At 41.2% G+C, this 17,181-nt stretch overlaps 1 protein-coding gene across 2 annotated transcripts in view; it reads left to right on the forward strand.

Annotated features, from left to right (window-relative positions):
• Ptpn14 (protein tyrosine phosphatase non-receptor type 14) overlaps nucleotides 1–17,181 on the forward strand; it is a 149,120-nt gene that overhangs the window by 109,780 nt on the left and 22,159 nt on the right. For both annotated transcript variants that reach the window (XM_070041505.1, XM_070041504.1), the window contains exons 8-12: nucleotides 121–209; nucleotides 7,485–7,572; nucleotides 8,391–8,473; nucleotides 12,928–12,985; nucleotides 16,486–16,564. In XM_070041505.1, the coding sequence (XP_069897606.1) occupies nucleotides 121–209; nucleotides 7,485–7,572; nucleotides 8,391–8,473; nucleotides 12,928–12,985; nucleotides 16,486–16,564 (397 nt within the window). The remainder of the gene's footprint in view (nucleotides 1–120; nucleotides 210–7,484; nucleotides 7,573–8,390; nucleotides 8,474–12,927; nucleotides 12,986–16,485; nucleotides 16,565–17,181) is intronic.

Here is a 17,181-nt window from a genome sequence, read left to right on the forward strand (position 1 = left end):
TACATTATCTTTGCTTGTTCATGCATCTGCAGACACTTACGTAGATCCCATAGGTTGGCTACGGTGAATCTGAATAATGAAGACATGTCATAACAAGTGTCTTTTATTGGTCATGTGCAGGACAACCATGGAAACAATGTGCACCTTGGCATTTTCTTTATGGGGATTTTTGTGAGAAACAGGATTGGAAGACAACCAGTAATCCACAGGTAATGGTAACTCTTTAAAAAACAAAACTTGTAGAGAGAATCTAAGCAATAACTTCATTAAGTTAGCCCATTGAGTGATCCAGAATTGAGCTTTCTTTTCTCAACTCAGGTGTGATCAGCCCTGTGAAAGATTAGAGCAGTTATAAGGGGCCTGCAGGCCTAGTGGCCTGATTGAGGAGGGGAGACTCCCTCTTCCCACTGGACTCCAAGAACCCCGCTGAGTGGGGTTCTTCAGAGAGTGGGCCTGGATCTCCTAAGGCTCAGCTTTGTTGAGACCATCTAGGGCCAGTCCTGAGGTCCCAACTGCTCTCCCATTGTCCTGAAACCTCTGTCTTAACCACTGGTGCCCACAGAGTGCAAGCTGAGTTGATTGTTTCTCCTTTTATTTTGATGATGATAATTATAATGACTTTTTAAAAACAGTACAGGGGTTTGGACCCAGCACCTTGTGATTACTACATAGGCACTCTCCTACTAGAGTACTTTTAGTTTCTTGTTTGAATAAGGTCTCTCCTTTTTGCCCAGGCCATCATCAGACAATGGCCTACTTATATCTCTCACATAGCTGGGGTTACAAGTACTCATCACCATGCCTAGCTTTTTGCCTGAGATGGAATCTCACTAACTTTCTTCCTGAGTTCATCTCAGATCATGATCTCCATGAACTTCCCACGTGGCTGGGACTACAGATGGGAGTCACCATCTCCTGCTCAATTATGTGATATTTTTTGCTTTCTTTTGCTTTTTTGAGATAGGATCTTGCTGACCTTGAACTTAAGCTCTTTCCTGCCTCAGTCACTTAATTGCTGAGATTGCTGGTTTTATAGGCATTCACCCACCAGGCCCAGATGTAAACTAATTTTTATATTAACAAACGAAGATTAATTGTAAAAATGTATTTTAAAAGTAATTAATTAGCTGGGCACCGGTGGCTCACACCTGTAATCCTAGCTACTCAGGAAGCGGAGATCTGAGGATCACAGTTCAAAGCCAGCCTGGGCAGGAAAGTCTGTGAGACTCTTATCTCCAATAAACCACTACAAAACTGGAAGTGGGGCTGTGGCTCAAGCGGTAGAGCGCTTGCCTTGAGCTGAAGAGTGTAGGGACAGCGTCCAAGCCCAGAGTTCAAGCCCCATGACCGACCCCCAAAAAAAATAATTAATTAGCTATGTGTAGTGGCTCGTGCCTGTAGTCCCAGTTACTCAGGAGGCTGAGGTCTGAGGATCATGGTTCCAAGCCTACCCAGGCTGAAATATCCATGAGACTCTTATTTCCAATTAAAGAAAACCTGAAGTGATGCTGTGGCCCAGAGTGGTGGAATGCTAGCCTTGAGTGAAAAAGCTCAGGGACAACCACTAGACCCTGGGTTCAAGCCCCATGACCAATGAAAAAATTAATAATAAATTTGAAAAGTAATTCATTATTAAAAAAATTAAAGGACAGGCACTTTTTGTTATTGTTGTTGCATGGATATTTTAGCCCTCTTCTTCACTTAATACAAGTATACTATACAAGAAGTCTCTGCCCATGAGTTGGTTGTTTTTGTCAGTGTCCATCGGTTCCAATATGGTCCAAATTTACTTGAAGAGCACCTTTCCTGTGTGGGTATCAGATAGGCAGAGCTGTGCTTCTAAGGCAGGTGAGCAGAAACAGCTCTCAGAGGAAAGTGTCAGTAACATTCTGGAAACGAATCTTGGCTTGCATGTGCTTTCTGGGTCAGCAGCTAATTCCGGCCATTTTTTTTTTTTTTTTTTTTTTTTTAATTGTATTTTATTTTATTTGAGAACATACTATACAGAGGGGCTACAATTACATGGGCAGAATAATGCATACATTTCTTACCAAGCATTGCAGCCTCCTCCTTTGTTTACCCTTCACTTCCCTTCCCTGCCTCCCCCCTCCCCCCACCCAATTTTACCCCCCTCCCCCCACCCAATTATACCCCCCTCCCCCCCCCCCACCTAAATTGTAAAGCTGGTTTTGACATGACATTTTGTACTTCTCATTGTTGCAACAGGTCCACCTGAATCCTTAAACGATTTGTTTGTCCCCATCTCCTCCACATGATATACTGATAACAAATATAGTGAAAGCGGGGGTTACACTGTGGGGGAGGGACATACAAAGCAATAAAGGAATAATCTTATAAATGCATTAGAAATACATGCATGAAAGAAACGAAAACATTAAAATACATATTTAAGGGTTCATTTTCCTAACATCACATGATCTGGCCTTTTCCGCTTGACTCATACCTATACTAGATATTGCAAATAAGGGAAACCATGGGACCTATGCTTCTTTGGGCCTGGCTTACTTCACTTAATATAATTTTTTCCAAACCTTTCCATTTCCTAACAAATGGGGAAATGTCATTCTTTCTGATGGAGGCATAGAATTCCATTGTGTATATATACCACATTTTCTTGATCCATTCATCTACTGAGGGGCATCTGGGTTGGTTCCATATCTTAGCTATGGTAAATAATGCTGCAATAAACATAGTTGTGCTGGTAGCTTTAGTGTGGTCTTGTTTGTAAACATTTGGGTAAATGCCCAAAAGTGGGATTGCTGGATCATAGGGGAGATCTATGTGAAGTCTTTTGAGGAACCTCCATACTGCTTTCCAAAGTGGTTGAACAAGTTTACATTCCCACCAACAATGAAGTAAGGTTCCTTTCTGTCCACATCCCCTCCAGCATCTGTTGTTATTAGAGTTCTTGATTTTTGCTGTTCTAATTGGAGTGAGGTGATATCTCAATGTTGTTTTGATTTGCATTTCTTTTATGGCTAGGGATGTTGAACATTTCTTCATGTGTCTATTGGCCATCCTTCTTTCTTCTTCAGAGAAGCTTCTCTTTAAGTCTTTCGCCCACTTATTTATTGGGCAGTTGTTTCTTTGAGGATTTGTTGTTGGGTGGTTTAATTTTTTGAGTTCCAAGTATATTTTTGATATGAGACCTTTGTCCGTTGTATGGCTAGTAAAGATCTTCTCCCAATCGGTGGGCTTTCTATTGATCTTGCCAGCTATGTCATTTGCCCTGCAGAAGCTCTGCAATCTTATGCAATCCCATTTGTCCAACCTTTCTTTGATTTGTTGTGCTTCCGGGTCTCTATTCAGAAAATTTCGACCTGAGCCAAGGAGACCTAGGGTTTCTCCTATTCCATCCTGTAATGTTTTCAGAGTGTCTGCTTTGAGTTCAAGGTCTTTGATCCATTTGGAGTTGATTCTGGTGCAGGGTGATATATAAGGATCTAGCTTTAGTTTTCTACATGTAGTTAACCAATTTTGCCAGCACCATTTACTGAAGAGGCTGTCTTTCTTCCATTCTATTGTTTTAGCTTCCTTATCGAAGATTAGATGGCTATAGGTCTGTAGGTTCATTTCTGGGTTTTCAATTCTATTCCATTGGTCCTGAGGTCTGTTCTTATGCCAATACCAAGCTGTTTTGATTACTATGGCTTTAGAGTAGAGTTTGAAATTTGGTATTGATATTCCTCCAGCAGTGTTCTTTCCGTTGAGGAGCGTTTTTGCTATTCGGGGTCTTTTATTGTTCCATATGAATTTTTGGATTGCCTCCTCTATTTCCTTGAAGAATGAGGGTGGAATCTTGATAGGTATCGCGTTGAATTTGTAGATAGCCTTGGGAAGTATTGCCATTTTCACGATGTTAATCTTGCCAATCCAGGAGCATGGGAGGTTTTGCCATTTTTTAAGTTCTGTGTTGATTTCCTTTTTCAAGATTTTAAAGTTTTCATCATAGAGGTCCTTCACTTCTTTGGTTAAGTTAATTCCTAGGTATTTTATTTTTTGTGGGGCTATTACAAATGGAGTTGCTTTCCTAATTTCAGCCACACTTTTCTCATTGTTGGCATATAGAAAAGCCATTGATTTTTGGGGGTTAATTTTATAACCTGCTACTTTGCCAAAGTTTTGAATCAGCTTGAGTAATTTGGGAGTGGAGTCTATGGGATTCTTTAAATACAAGATCATGTCATCTGCAAAGAGGGAAAGTTTTATTTCTTCTTTCCCTATTTGGATCCCCTTTATAATTCCGGCCATTTTGAAACAGTTTTCCAACCCAAAGCTTCCTGACTGGCTTTTCTTTCCCTTGGTCCCCACCCTGCTGTTGTTTTCATAATTTTTTTTCCCTTGCTCTTTGAATAGGGATATTATTGAGCCTGGAATAAGATCTGAGATCTTTAGGGGTTAGAATAAACTTTTTGACCTTTGGACACAACTGAGAGTCAACTCGAAGTCACAGCAACAAAGAATAAATGAAGGAAAGTCTGTAAATTTTTATGCTCATTCAGAACTGGCCAGGCATTTTTATCCCACCAACTCTCTGAAGTTGAATTGATGATAGATTTTTCACCATGGGTCTGAAAAGGAAAAGCTATTCGAGTATGATGAGGATAAGCTTTATCATTGACATTGGGGCTTTTTTTCCCACTTATTTTGAAATTCTTCACAAGAAGATTTACTTTTGCTATGGGGCCATGTTCATGGTGCCTCCAGAGGAGGCATGTGGTAGGTGGAGAAGCATTCCAAAAGCTTTGGTAGTTTTGATGCAGAGGAACAGAGCCAGAGGAAACCAAGTTATCTTATCTCATGAGACCCTCACTAAGGCACAAAGAGCTGGAGTCCAGGTAGCTGTTAACTGGTGGACAAGGAAGCTGGGCCCACGCTGGGCTGAACACATTCAGTGTGTCACCTCCGAAGACAGACTGAACATTAAACTTATACATTGCATGTGTAAAGGACAGATGACCAGGGAAAAATCTAGAAGCCCCAGGTAGACAACTCATCCAGCCCCGAACCATAGAGAGGTTTGTGGCTGAGTCACTCATTTGTATTTAAATTGCCTCTATTGGGCTGGGAAGGTGGCTCAGTGGTAGAGCGCTTGCCTTGCATGCCTGAGGCCTTGGGTTCGATTCCTCAGCACCACATAAGCAAAAAGAAAAAAGCCAGAAGTGGCGCTGTGGCTCAAGTGTTAGAGTGCTAGCCTTGAGCTGAAGAGCTGAGGGACAGCGCCCAGGCCCAGAGTTCAGGACCCACGACTGGACCCCAAAAAAATAAAAATAAAAAAATAAAATAAATTGCCTCTATACTAGGAGCAAAAACTAGCTGCCCTATTGAATGTGAGAATCACATATGTGGAGGTAAGGAATCGTATTGTGTACAGGTGAGAGGTGATATTATTTATTACTATTGCTCTGTGTTTTATTGACTCGATCCTTCATTCATCTATTCATTTGTTCATTCATTCATTTCATATTTTGCAGTGCTGGAGATCAGCAAGCCCAGGCATTTTAAATGCTAGGCAGTCACCCTACTATTGAGCCACATCTCCAGCCCTAATTTTCATCCTTTTAAAAAATATTTGTTGAGTGCTCTGTGAGAGGCAGTAGGCTTAAGACTTGGGGTGCATAGATGAAGAAGCAGAATGTCTACAGGAGCATGGGGCCTTGTGGTCTAACAAGGACAAACGAGAGATCTAGTCATAGAAGTGAAATCTTATTCCAGTGTGTGGGGGCTGGTAGAGAACTCCAGCAAGTCCTTCTCCATGTGCATGGTTACAAAGGAGGAAAGGCTTCCTAGACAAGATGAGTCCGAAAGGAATTATCCAGGCAGAAGATGGTGGAAGGGTAACAAGCCAACAGTGTAGTGCATAAGGAGTGGGTCTGGAATTACAGAGGGTAGGGAGTTATAGGATGGGGCTCCAAGTGAAAGGTAGGCAGTAGTAACATATGGTGGAGAACGGGCTCCAAGGAGAATGGGAACTATTCCCCCTTTGGTGTTTTGGGGGATATATCCTTTTAAACAAAATCTTTAGTTGACCCATTGTAACTGTGAGAAGATATACAAGAAAACGAACTTTACAACTTGGGTGAGGGGAGGAAGGAGTTGGGGAGGTGTGGAAGGAAGGGATAGTAGGGGAAAAACAAAGGAGGAGGTAACAATGCTCTATAGGAAATGTACTCATTACCTTACTTATGTAACTGTAACCCCTCTGTACTGAATTTTTACAATAATATATATATATATATATTTTTAAATCTCTAATAGGACAGGGAAGGGAAGTGTGTGTGTGTGTGTGTGTGTGTGTGTGTGTGTGTGTGTGTGTGTGTGTGTGTCTGGGTGTGTGTCCGGGTGTGTGTCTGGGTGCATAATATGTATGTGTGCCCTGACATTTTTTCTGGGTGATAATAGTCTATTTGTAGTACATATTACAATATAGAGTCTATATGAGTTCTTCATTTTAGGTTCTGGAAAACACATGAATTCTTAATATTGTTCTCTTCTGTAATAAAATAGATGGGTTATGTTTGGGAGGTAAAGGTAGGAGGACCATGTTTCAGGGCCAGCTAGGGCAAAAAGTAGTGTTATGCTGGCTCAAAAGTAAATAAGCTAAGCTTAGAATAACAGATGTCATACGCAGAATCTAGACCTAAAAAAAAAATCACAATCATCCTTATGATTGTGTACATATAGAAGGAGGGCCTATTGGGACATGAGAATTGGGAATAAGAAGGAGAAAGGAGAGGGTAGTAATCTCAATACATTATATATATACAAAAGTGACAGTGAAAGCCTATTTTAAAAGGGTGAAGGGAGGAAGGAAGAAAGGGAAGGAATTATTAAGAATAATAGAGGAAGTGAATTTGATCACAGTACATATATGCATATATGGAAATACCACAGTGAAATCCCTTGCAACAATTAATTTGTATTAATAAAAATGTTTAATGGGCCATCCCTTCTACACATCGAAACAAGAAAAAAAGCTAGACATGGTAGCCCATACCGAAGATCACAATCCAAGACTGATTTGGACAACGTTAGCACAAGACCTGAATTGAAAAATAAGTTAAAAAGCAAAAGGACTGGGAATATGGCTCAAGTGACAGAGCACTTGCCTAGAAAGCTCAAGGCCTAGCATAAACAAAAGGTTGGATTATTAGAAAATACTTTGTCAGGTTAGAATGTGTATGAAGGGTAAAAGCGGTAATAGTCTCTTGAAACTCTCTTATGAGTGTAAGCTTTATTTTATCTATAAACTTCATTTTATGTGTATCAATACCTAGAAACATAGAATGTATAGAATGTTTACTTACGTAAATAGGTACATCTTCTCTCCTTTAACATTGAAAAATAAAGCAGTTCCATCACATTTGCAAAATGGATTTTGACAGTAGCACAGGACGCCACACTACCTGATGCTGAGTTCGTAAGACATCTGTGGGCAAATAGTTGTGTTTCTTTTGGCCCAGGTGGAACGATATTGGGAGCATCACGCATAACAAGTCGGCCATACTGGTAGAGCTCATCAACAAGGAGGAGACTGCCTTATTCCACACGGTGAGCAAAAGGGACAGCACAGATGGGGCCTGGTGAGGAGCTGCGGGGTGGCTTTCCCCTCTTCATGTCCTTGGCCTGTTCTCTGTATCTTGAGAGAATCATTATTGGAACAGATACTTTTCTAGTACTTGCCCAGTGCTACTGTTACTCATTTCAAGGTAGTGTTGGTGAACTTCCATGCTTACAATGCCAGGTTTGAGTGCTGACCATTGGCCTGTAGGATATCGATTCCGCTGGCCGGCCACCTTATCTGTGATGTGTCTCCTTGTCTGGCTGGCTTCATTCTCGGGCACTCTAGTCACAGCCATCGTCGGGTAAGCCCCGATTGTGTGACATTATTGCATTTTCTTTTGCTGGCTGACCCAAATTTTTTGGTCCCATTATAGCCCAAGCTTTATCCAAAGTCAGCTGGGTGACTGACCTTCTTGAGTCCCTGCTCTACAGCCGGTGCTGCGGCTGTGTCTCACTGCCTTCAGCTTCATGATGTTCACTGTGGACTCTGCCGTGCCTTGATTTTCTGTTGCTTACTTGAAAGGCACTTCATTCTGAAGTAGGTGAGGAGCTGCCAGTTTATCAGTTCAGCTCCCCACTGCCTTGGACATGAAGAATTCTATAGTGGGTACCATTTTCCACCATTCTCTGGTGAGCTTTGCAGGCATGGCTGCAATGCACCGAAATCCAGCAGGTTGATTTGTTTCGTGGCCCAGAACTGGAGGGAAGAAGAGATATCTCTTTGAATAGAAGAATCTTAGTGAAATGCATATCTTAATCGAATAAAATATTGTGTTTTGTTTTGTTTTTTCTTCGTCCCTTCCAAGGATGACATTGAAAACGCCAAGTATATTTCCCGTTTATTTACAACACGGCACAAGTTTTACAAACAAAACAAAATCTGCACTGAGTAAGTCAATTTCTTTACTCTTTCACTACCTGGCTTTGTCAGATTAACTCATGTACTTTATGGGGTTGTAAACCACTCCCTTCTATTCGCTCTTTTCCCATTGATCCTTGTGGAAGCCAGTGAAGTAGGCTGAAGCCAGGCAGGAGTGAAAGAACTTTAATGATGAAGACTGTCTATGTGTAGTCCATATGCAGAGAGCAAATAATTCACAAATTGACTGTGAATTCTTAACTGCCCGGATGGGTGGGCCACATTAGTGCCTTTCCGACCTTCGGCTCTGAGTTCGGAAGAACCGAGCAGTTCCCAATTTGCCGGGGTGCCCCTCCGTGTCAGATGTGGAGTGTTCTCAGAAGTGGGTAGCAGAGCGATGAGCCAACTTGAAAGGGCAGGTGTTCCTGTCATCCTCAGCCCCGTTCTGCTCACACAGTTGGCTAACCCTGCGTGCGCTCCTGGGTCATGTCATCTGACTGCAAATGAGAGGCCAGGGTAATTAGAGGCAGATTTGGAAGGCACTCAGAGATGTCACAAATCTGTGTGTCTTTTTAATTTAGTTTGGAAATAAAGATGAGAAAGGGGAGTTTGATGAGGGCACTTCCACGTGGCTTGACCTCGGAGATGGCGTGCTGGGGCTCACTCTGGCGTCGTCTTTACCTTTGGTTGCCTTCAAAAAAAGTTCCTCAGCCAAGTTTGCCATTTGGGTACCCAAGGGGTTTAATTTTGGTTCAAAGCGTATCAGGGATGTAAATGCAAGAGAGGAGCTGCCTTTTCCACTCCCACAGTGGACACATCCAAGTGTGGCAGAATGTTGCCCTACAGCTGCCGCTGCTGGAGAACGTGGCTGCTTTAGAAACGGATTCCTCAGGTCAATACAGGCTTTTTTTCCCCTCCATCTGATGGAGGCCTTTTCAAACCAGATACTGCTGGGGTCTAAAAGTATGTCTGAAAAGGCTTAGCCCACCAGCAAGGTTTGCAAAGGTTAAATGAGGAGATGTAGCAAATTAAGCAGCTGTATCTTCTTCCACACACGTTCTCACGTGCAACCCACCACGCCTTCGTCTGGAGTAGATTCCTTTGGCTCCCTGTACCATTCCACTCTGCTCTGACTTTGACCTTGGAGGGTGGTCTCTAGGAATTCAGTAGTTGACTTCTATAAAGTGGATAGTTTTAAAAAATCCAGAAATGTGGGATTTGCTGCTGTCTTCAGTTTAACTATTTCTCAGCAAGTAGCTTTACTGTAGTATTTGCTCAGTATTTTTCTTCTTCTTCTTTTTTTTTTTTTTTTTTTTTGATTGGTTGTGGGACTTTTAACTCTGGGTCTGGGTGCTGTCCCTCAGCTCTTCAGCTCAAGACGAGTGATCTGCCAGTTGAGTCACAGTGCCACTTCCAGTATTTTTCTTTTGTGGTCTTTTTTGTGGGGGTGTTATAGGAGGAGGTTGAGGAACTGTCACAGGTCTTGAACTCAGGGCATTGTCCCTCAGCTCTTTTGCTCAAGGCTAGTGCGCTACCACTTTGAGCCACAGCACCACTTCTGGTTTTCTGGTGGTTAATTAAAGATAGTCTCATAGACTTCCTGCTTGGGCTGACTTTGAACTGTGATCCTCAGATCTCAGTCTCCTGAGCATGAGCCATCAGTGCCTTTTAAAAAGACCATCAGTGGTCTTTTAAAAATATATTAACGAGATATGGAAACAACCTAGATGCCCCACCACAGATGAATGGATCCAAAAATTGTGGTATCTATACACAATGGAATATTATGCAGCCATTAGAAATGACAAAATAATGGCATTTGCAGGGAAATGGATGGAGCTAGAAGGAATCATGTTGAGCGAGGTAAGCCAAGAATGAAGAGACAAACAGTACATGGTCTCCCTGATAAGTGGATGATAAATCCAAAATGTTAGGTGATATGACAAAACTAACAGGACTTAAGAAACAAAGAACTCCCACTCATCTGGTTGAACCACTACCAAATATCCCCATGCTGTTGATCACATATAGGTATATAACATGTGAGCACCGTTATATATTATAGACTGTGATAGACAATTTGCTCCAGAAAAGTTAGAATGAACTTGTGACTTTAAATGAGCATCATTATTCCACAATACTGTGAATTTCTGGAAATTAAGTAATCACTTAATCACAATCAAAAAAAAAAAAAAAAGAACCTTGGGGAAGGGAGGGAGGGAGGGGATGGTAGGGGGAAAACAATGGAGGGGGTAACAATGTTCAAGAGGAAGTGGAAGTGTACTCATTACCTCACTCATGTAACTGTAACCCTCTGTATAGTATCTTTACAATAAAAAAATTTAAAAAAAAGAAATAAACATAAAAAAATATTAACGAACATCACATATTAGACTGAAAACCAGGAAAAGAAATTCTGTAGTAATAACCTTTTCAAATATCTTCATAGCACATTATGGCATGTTCTTCTTTATGATTAAAAAAATGGGAGTCTTCCCCACAAACACATTAAACTCAATATACAATTCCAGAAGCTCAGTACGGGTTATAGGAAGGCCCAGACATCCCTGTAGAGTTTAGAAATGAGTATCAGGACCCTTCTGTACACAGGAGCAGCTATGTCCACCTTCCTTCCCGAAACTTTCCATTCTCTAACCTCAAGAAAAGACTGTCATTGGCTTTTCTGTTCCTCCTTGTGACCTTGTAAGCATAGCTCCTTGTAAGGAATGCTTCCTTAACTTCTCACCTGGGGAGAGAGAAGTAAGGGAAGGTGTCTGACATAGGTCTGCTAATACTGTATGTGGCTACTCTAACATTGCTGTATTGTCTCCATTATTTCATAAGAAAAAAAATTTTTATAACCAAAAGCCTGAGGAATTGTGAAGTGCCAGAATAAAGAGAGTCCCTTAGATGGAAGAATTTATTTTTTAAATGGTAATAGTTAGGGCTAAGGAAAACATTGTGTGGTATTTGAGACCTATTTCTCAAAGGCACCTTTGAATCTGGGTCTGGTGGATCACATTTATATCCCCAGCTATTCTTAGAAGGCTGAGGTTGGGAGGATCGAGCTTCAAAGCCAGCCCAGAAAAAAATTAGGTAAGACCATCTCAACCAGTAGCTAAGTGGTTGCACATATCTGTCATCTTAGATACATAGAAACTGTTAAATAGGATCCAGGCACTGGTGGCTCACGCCTGTATTCCTAGCTACTCAGCAAGCTGAGATCTGAGGATTGTGTTTCAAAGCCAGCATGGGCAGGAAAATCCTTGAGACTCTTATCTCCAATTAACCTCCAGAGAATGGGAAATGGTGCTGAGGCTCAAGGTGGTAGAGCGCTAGCCTTGAGCAAAGGAGCTCAAGAAAAGTGCCAGGCCCTGAGTTCAAGCCCCATAACTGACCGCAAATGAAAAAAGAAGAGGAAGAAAAAAAAGAAACTGAAATAAGAAGATGGAGGGCCAGGCTGGGCCTAGGACATAGATGAGAGATCCTTCTCAAAAAAATGAAAACAAGAAGGTTTCCGGATGTAGATCAAGTGGTTGAATGCCTGCCTAGCAGGCACTAAAGCTCAGAGTTTTATAACTAAATAAACGAATAAATAAAGAACCGTTTTTTTAGTTCACTTCCCAATGTTTTGATAATGCTCCTAGTTCTCACTAACTTTTTTTTTTTAAACTCTTATTTGCATAGATGTAAGAGCTCTGGTTCAGGGGTTGTGGTTTGGTGCTACAGTGTTTGTGTAGCATTCATGAGGCTCTGGATTTGATCCCAAGCACCTCTTCCACCAAAAAAGTATTCAGATAAATATTTGTAATATGTGAAAAATATTTATTTATAGTGAAAAATATTTTAGCTATTTGGGAATTTCATTTGACTAACTAGAAACATTTACAAATACTTTTTCTTGTTGCTTCATACTTTTTATTATGCGTGAGTTTGCACTTGCTCAAAGGTACAAAGGAAACAGTTTTTAAACCCATGGAGTGGCCCAGCCTCATTCTTGTTGTATTAGTTGGTAAATATTATCACAATGTTTTATATTGCTTTTTTTATATAGTTTTTTTTTTGGGGGGGGGTCCAGTCGTGGGGCCTGAACTCTGGGTCTGGGCGCTGTCCCTCAGCTTTTCAGCTCAAGGCTAGTGCTCTACCACTTGAGCCACAGCACCACTTCCGGCTTTTTTCTTTTTGCTATGTGGTGCTGAGGAATCAAACCCAGGGCCTCAGGCATGCAAGGCAAGCCCTTTACCACTGAGCCACCTTCCCAGCCCCCAATGTTTTATATTGTATGTTGCAAACATTGTGAGAATAAAGAGAATTAAAAAAAAGTCAATATTGTTCTTAGCATCAGTATCCAGACATGGGCAGTGTTTAGATTTGGATATAATTTTCAAGATCTTGTCTCTTTTTCTTCTTCTTTCTTGTCTGTATGGCCTTTTTATATCTGCTAAATAATCATGTCATCCTTATGTTTTCAACCTTCCTTGAAGACAATCAAACTCTCCACCCCCCATCAGACGGCAGCCCACCTGGAGCCGGTCCTCCCTGGTAGGTATAAAATCTTCAGTAAGTAAACACTTTGGGGGAGGATGTGACTAGTGTTTCCTAATAAAGGGATATGTTGTGAGAATACAGAAGGGTCTCAGCCATCTAAGAGTTGTGAACATCCATTATGTCCCCTGGTATTTATCCCTGCTCCTCTCAGGATATAACCTCTGAGTTTTGTATGTACCTTTAGTCTGCAGTTTTCTCCTCCTGCTCGTCTGTTCTGCTCACTGCAAGGAGACATATCTTCAGTTACAAGCTCACTTTTGTGTTCACTACCACAGAGGTAGCTTAACAAACTCATCAGAAGCTGCTTTTGTTTAAATGAGCAAAACTTGGGTGACTCTAGTTAAATGGTCTCCTCAGGTAGAGTATTTGATGGGAGAGAATGACTGTGTATTTTCTGATTTTCAGCCTATGGTCAATAATCAGACGGATCCACATTTCCACCGTAAATCTTACCTTCTTCCTTTTCAATTTTCACTTTTCCCTTCATCGTATGAATAATGTGTATATTTGCAGTTACTTGAGAATAATATGATGTGAAGAATTGGTTTTCTTTCACCTTTCTTGCTGCTTTTTATCATAGTTCTTGGCTTTAGATTATGATATTTTGTACACAGTCAATGAAGAACAGAATCAATGAAGACCACTTATTCTAGATTGAGCACTTGTTCCATATTGCTAGATTAGAACAGCCTTCAAATAGAATTTTTCTTCCTATGTAGTGTTTACCTTTAGCACATCTGTAACTTGTTTTGCAGAAGGAAAGTCGTGAGGACAATTTTTGTTTCCTGCAAAATGAGTAAAAATGGACTCCTGGAATTCTAGAGTTGAGTCATTATATCATTACATGAGAATTCCTGAGTGCCTATATGACTCCTATTAATGTCAGTTTTCTGTATCTTATCTCACCTGTGACCTTTGCCTAGAGATCATGAAAAGCTCTTTAGGCTTTCCCCTGGCGGCCCTAGTAGGTTTATTTAAGAAACTGGGGCTTTTTTTAATTCTTGTCTTCTTTGATAATATTATTTTCTTCCCCTGCCCTCCCCTTTTTTTACAGTCAAGATATCTGGATTAGATCATTTCTCAGTTAAGTCCACAAAATACCTAAATAGTATTTTAAGCCTAAAACAATCTTGTGATCTGTTCTCATTCTGATTATCCAGAATCTGGATTATTACCTTTTTTTCCTTGCATGAAGATGATCCATATGAAGTGGAATTGAGTTTCCCCATTTCTCCTGCCCTTTTGGTTTAAACCATTCACCAATGGTTCTTTACATGAGTGAGGACACATGTATTGTCTTTTGGCCTCCTTTCTGACAACCAAGAGTGCCAATTGCTGATTTTCTTTTCCTTTCCTGCTGCCCATGCTATGGCATTTCATATATTTCTTTATTAGCAGGCCAGGAATGAAATGGAATCATCTATTGGAAGAGAGAAATAAATGTGATAAAGTTCGGGAATATAGCTCAGCCCTTGAGTGTTTAGCTGGCATGCAAGAGTTCTTGGCAGAAAAGGAGCAAGGAGAACAGAAAGGATTGAAATAAATAATATAACCCTGAGTTTGCTGTTAAAGGAGTAGCTACGATTGTCCTTTGCCTGTACACTTGTGCCAGTTCATATAGTTCGTTAATTCTAGAAATGTTTTAGATGTGAGAGCAGGATGGAGCAGTATGCCATATTTACCTTCCATGAATTTCTATTCCCTTGAACAAATCCCTCCTAGCTATTGAAAGCAAATGACATAATCTGACTTGAACTGTATTGCTATTTTTTAAAATACATTTTTGGATTGCAACTTAGAAATCATCCACAAGGATGGGTGGGAATATTTAAGAGCATTGACAACCTTTCCTTTTGATTCCTGGAACTGCTCTCTTGATTCCTTTGCATTGTTGAGTGCCTTGCCTCCATTTTCTTCTTTGTTTGTCTTCATGATAGTGAGCACCCTTTGTAGCAGAGAAAATGACAGGTGAGCCTTTTCCCTACTTCCTTCCCCCCACATACACCTTCAGAAACTGGATGGGAGTGTGACCCCTGCTGGCTCTTGGTTTCTTGAAAGAATCTGCACAGCAAATGGAAATTTGAGAGACCATTCAGTTCAGTAGCATATAATCAGAAAGATTTTTCCCCCATATCAAAACCTTTTCTTCAAACAAACTCTTACTAGAAGCTCAATACACCTTTAAAGTGGATAGTATTTGAGGTAGGGAGAGGAAGGACCTGAATTTGCTTGATGGGAAACTTTACCTAGCTAGGCCAAATAATTTACTTTACATCATAGTAAGGATACTGCTGTTATTTATACTTGACATTGGCCAAAAGGCTAAAGAGTGATGGTGAATGTTTGTATTTCCCTTTGTTGGCTCACCAGATCTTTAATCCATTGAATTGTAGAGTTATATTTTTTCAAAGTTTTACTCTCCTGTGCAGTAGGAAGTGGTTCCTGCTGAGGCAAGATGGACATTTTTAAGAATCTGTGAGAAAATCTGGGCCTCAGTAGGTCACACCTGTAAATTACTCAAGATGTTGAGATCTGAAGATCTCTGTTCCAAGCCAGCCCATGTAAGAAAGTGCATGAGACTCTCATCTCCAATTAACTAGCAGAAAAATCCCAGAAGTAGAGTTGTGGCTTAAGTGGTAAAGTGCCAGCTGTGAGAAAAAAAAAAAAAGAAAGAAGAAAAAAAAGCTAAGGGACAGTGCCTAGGCCTTGAATTCAAGCTAAATAACTGACATACACATGTGCGCATGTGTACACATACACACGGAAGCAGGGGGTTGGGGGGGCAGAGCGAGAGAGAGAGAGAGAGAGAGAGAGAGAGAGAGAGAGAGAGAGAGAGAGAGAGAGAGAGAGAGAGAGAGAGAGAGAGAGAGAGAGAGAGAGAGACTATGTCATGGTCCACAGGAAAAAGGCTGATTTGGGTAGGAGGCATGGTGAGAATAGATTTCTTGCCCAGCCCTTCCCCATTTGGTTCGGTATGGGTGAAGGAGTGAGCAAATGGGTTTGAGAGCTTCACATACATTGGTATAAAACACATGTTAGATTTGTATATGGATTTTCCAGGGAGCCAGCTTAACACTAACTCTGTGACCCTGCTTGAGGTTGCTGTGGAGCTGTGAACCAGGCTCATGAGCTCTGCTGGCATGTAGGAGCTTCTGGCTTCAGGAGGGAGGTCGTTTGGATAGGACAGAGCAGGCATCCATCTTTTTTATTTCTTACTTGGGTCATCATGAGGCTGTTCTTGTTCTTGTTCCATCACAGAAGGCATAGAAAACTTCACAAGTGTATGAGAACATAGATAATGCATAGCTCCATCTGCCTTTGTTTCTCTAGTCTCAAACTTTGTAATGAGATGAATGGAAGAAGGTGAGTCCTAGGGGTGGCTGGAGAAGGAGCTGCAATGCGTTTCCTATGATAGGAGGATGGGGGGCATTGTTGGGCTTGGTTCTCTGGTGAGTCTGTGAAGGCCTTCCCAAATCTGCTGTGTTCTGTTTCAGCCGAGGCAGCAGCCATACATCTTGCCTCCCATGCATGTCCAGTGTGGCGAGCACTACTCGGAAACGCACACCTCACAAGGTAACTGTGGCTGGCCTTAGCCCTTTCTTAAGACAAAAAGTCGAGTACCAGTAAAGCAAAGAATAAGTTAAATGGTTTTTAACATGACAGTGATGCTTTTGCTTTAATTTTGCCATTGCTTGAGGGGACAGTAGACCACAGCTTTAAAGTCTGGAAGGGCCAAGGCAGTGGGCACAGTCCTGTTTCCTTCCCTTCTAAATGAGCTTAGAAAGGAAAGCGAATGCCTTGTCCCCCCAGTACATGTCACCTTTGTCACCCATGTTGAAGCCTTTAGCTCTTGGTGACTTTCTCAAGTGTTGGTGAATGCAGGCTCCCAGGTTCATGGAAGCAACGCTTGCCTAGCCCTATTAGCTTTTTTTTTCCCTCTCATCTTTCCCTCCAGCCCTTTTCTTAGTGCACTTATTTATTGCCTCTCAGAGTAAACAAAATCTGCTTTATTCCTCTTTTCTTCCAAAACATCTCCCATGCACTATGCATGAATGAACCCATTCCATTAGTAATAACAATTACAGGGATAACAATGAACATTTATAGAGCATTATGGTGTGCCAGGATCCTAAGTACTTGCAATATATTGTATCATTTAATCCTCAAATTAAACCCAAGGTATTGTCACT

The sequence above is a fragment of the Dipodomys merriami genome, unplaced genomic scaffold (genome assembly GCF_024711535.1).
Source record: "Dipodomys merriami isolate MVZ:Mamm:240054 unplaced genomic scaffold, mDipMer1.0.p SCAF_31, whole genome shotgun sequence".
Classification (NCBI taxonomy): domain Eukaryota; kingdom Metazoa; phylum Chordata; class Mammalia; order Rodentia; family Heteromyidae; genus Dipodomys; species Dipodomys merriami.